General features: G+C 48.1%; 1 protein-coding gene across 1 annotated transcript; it reads left to right on the forward strand.

Annotated features, from left to right (window-relative positions):
- Window positions 1-2,147: 2,147 nt before the first annotated feature.
- On the forward strand, window positions 2,148-3,040 carry KCNK13 (potassium channel, subfamily K, member 13; the record flags this gene model as incomplete). The annotated part of the gene is made up of 1 exon (XM_009869043.1): window positions 2,148-3,040. A coding segment is annotated over one exon (893 nt), but the record flags the coding sequence as incomplete, so codon positions are not given.
- Window positions 3,041-3,362: the final 322 nt, after the last annotated feature.

Raw genomic sequence — 3,362 nt, forward strand, 5'->3', positions numbered from 1 at the left:
ACAGTCAGAGGCTCGCTGCCTCTCTTAATCAGTGTTCTGTGTCCTTTTGTATTTATAGCTCACCGTGCATTTCCTGCCATGCCTATCTGGTGCCTTTGTAAAGCCTTTGCCAGTGGGTTTTCACCCACACAGAACTGAGCTCAGAAACAAGATCCACTGCCATGATGCCAATGGTAGGATCTGTGGGAGCCAGCCCAAAGGCATAATGGCACATTCGAGGTGTGAGCCTTAACTGCATTGCTCTTGCCAAGGCAATTGCTTTATGCTGCATGAGATCCATGCCAGTCCTTCATGTTCTTCACCTTTCCATCCCTGCCCAGCCTGCAGCCACTTCTCTTCTTCAACCAGCAGGCTGGGCCAGGGACATGGCAGCCCCGCACCTCCCTCCTCACCGGCTGCTTTGGGCAGATCTCACCAGCTGCAGAGATGTTCCTCTGGTCCATTGGTCTTTATGTGTCTGTCCACAGGGTGGGGGTCATGACTTGCACATCAGCTGGCCTGCACAGAAAACAAGCATCAAAAACTAGAATTATAGGTTGATCAGGTCACGGAGCAAAAGGGGAAGGTAGAAAGCAAGTGGAAATATTCATGTGCCGGGCGGAACAACATAAAAAAGTCCTTGTCATGAAGAACATTTTGTCTGCGTGGTTCCCCATGACACAGACCTGCAGTCCAGCTCTCTCTAGCACAGAAATCTGATGAGGAGGCTTCAGCCTCCTGTAGGTCCTCTGAGCGCTGGAGTTCGGCTGTGGATGCAGGCCAAGATGCAGGGACCCTTGAGAGGGCACACCTGGGGCTGTCGTTCAGAGGCGGTTGTGCCAGAGGGAAGAAGGCGAGGGCTGTCGCTTAACTGTGTGAGGCAGGAGCAGCATTAGGGAGGAATCTCTGCTGGTAGCAGGTTGCCAGCAAAGGGAAGATGAGGGCAGCTCAGTGCTGTTGGAAACGTGGTCTCTGCACACGGCAGTTGTCTGTCTGCCAAGCACACGGAATAGGATTCCCTTTACTTCCCAGAGCCTAGTATCTTTATTTCATAATTAGCATCTCACAATTACAAAGCGAGGGAAACAAATAATTGTGTCTCTTCATCAACATGATTTTTCTGTCCTCTCGGCAAGATTGTTTTGTCTTGATCAGTTATGTAATCCCTTATTGATCCTAATAAAACAGCAGCAAAGTTATTTAACAAGAGCATTACTCCACTTTGCTCAATGATGTTCTGGACATGGTTTTTCTTCTTTAGTAATGTCTTATTAAAGCAAGATTGTTATATCAATAGTTCTAACTGAAACAAAATTACTATTTTTGGGCTTTAGGAAGGGAGAGATTTGAGGGAAGACTGCAGTACCTCCTACCTGAGAAATCCCACGGCAGGGAATGAGGCCAGAAGACACTTCAATTAAGACTCACATACGGCCTTGAGCCATAGCATGGAATACAGAGAAATAGGAAAACTTCAGCGGTGCTGATTTTAAAATGGGCTGATAATGGGTGACAGACACCAGGGTCAGATGCAGGGCGGCTCTAATGCCTGCTGGGCACCCCCATGAGGGGCTGCTGACCCTGACAGGGGCTGCATCCTCTTTCCTGTGTGTGCTCCCAGACTGATCGCCCCTGGCGAGGCTGCGTTGGGTGCTGGGTGCTGGCTGATGTGCCACCCGTGCTTACAGCAGGAGCTGAGTAAGGCACAAAAAAATGTCACCGTGCATTACAAAGATTTGGTGGGGATGGACCCCTGCAAGGCAAGAGCCACCCTAGGCCAGACTCTCCGTGTAGAACAGCATCAGAGAGGAGGAAGTGGGTGCCATAACCCCGAAGCCTGGAAGTGATCCAAGGCACAAAAAGGGATGGAACAAGCCTAGCAACCATACCAAAATTCAGCTCTCCACTAAACTCTCGTTTGTTTCCACTGTGTTTTCTTCTGCTTTTTGTTTCTTTCTGATTCTGGAGGAAATGCTGTCAGGAGTTTCCTTCCCCTTACTGCTGGGACATGGTCAAGCACAAGTGGGTAACAGCTGGGGAGAGTGTCCTCATTTTTTTCCAGAGCTGAGCTGTATCACAGGGACAGTTGGTTGGTCTTGCATGTGACAAAACTCCTGACATGGTACCTATAGGTTTATTTTTTTCAATTGTTCTGTTTTGTCTTCCAGGGTTTGGCATGACCACCCCAGCCACCGTTGGAGGCAAAATTTTTCTGATATTTTACGGCCTTATAGGCTGTGCAGGGACCATTTTGTTCTTTAATCTGTTCCTGGAGCGCTTGATCACTGTCATAGCCTATGTCATGAAGTCCTGCCACGAAAGACAGCTGAGGAGGAAAGGGGTTCTCCCTCACAACAGCCGGAGAGGCTCGGGGACCTCTGAGGTGGACAGCCTGGCAGGCTGGAAGCCCTCCGTGTACTACGTCATGCTGATTTTGTGCGTAGCATCACTCATCATTTCCTGCTGTGCCTCTGCAATGTACACACCAATTGAAGGGTGGAGTTACTTTGATTCGCTTTACTTTTGCTTCGTGGCCTTCAGCACCATTGGTTTCGGTGATCTGGTCAGTAGCCAGAACATCAAGTATGAGAGCCAAGGCCTTTACCGCTTTGGCAACTTTGTCTTCATACTCATGGGGGTGTGCTGCATCTATTCCTTATTTAATGTGATCTCTATTATCATCAAACAGTCTATAAACTGGATATTAAAGAAACTGGACTGCAGGTGCTGCCACAGATGCCAAAGAAAATTATTTCGTTCGCGGAGGAATGTGGTAATGCCGGGAAATGTGCGCAGCCGGAGGAACATCTCCATCGAGACTGATGCTGTCAATGAGAGCGACACAGACGGACGCCGGCTGTCAGGCGAGATGATCTCCATGAAAGACTTCCTGGCCTCCAATAAAGTCTCTCTGGCCATCATGCAGAAACAGCTGTCAGAAACTGCTAATGGCTATCCGAGACAAATGAGCTCTAATTCAAAGCAAAATGGATTCTCTGGTGGGGTTGGAGCCCTAGGAATTATGAATAACAGACTGGCAGAGACAAGCGTGGATAGGTAAAATAATAACAGTAATAAAATTGAAACAGTGTGAACCATTTCAACAAGTAGAGAGACTTTGTGAATCAAGTGGAAGTAGCTAGGGAGAGAGTGTTGCCAGAGGGTGCGATGGGTGTGAAGGACATACCTCCTTTTGGAAGACCTCTGACAGGTGTTTTGGGGCTGTCACTTAATGTCTTTGCTCTTTGAACTGCACCAGTCTCAGCCTTCCTTCGTGCCCTTCCTTCTGTTTCTCAAGCAAGACACTGCAGGAGAAATTTAATTTAGCCCTCATATCAATTTTCCATGTCCTGTTCTCCTCCATTTATGTAAAATAACAGATT

The sequence above is a fragment of the Apaloderma vittatum genome, unplaced genomic scaffold (genome assembly GCF_000703405.1).
Source record: "Apaloderma vittatum isolate BGI_N311 unplaced genomic scaffold, ASM70340v1 scaffold3790, whole genome shotgun sequence".
In the NCBI taxonomy this organism is placed as follows: Eukaryota; Metazoa; Chordata; class Aves; order Trogoniformes; family Trogonidae; genus Apaloderma; species Apaloderma vittatum.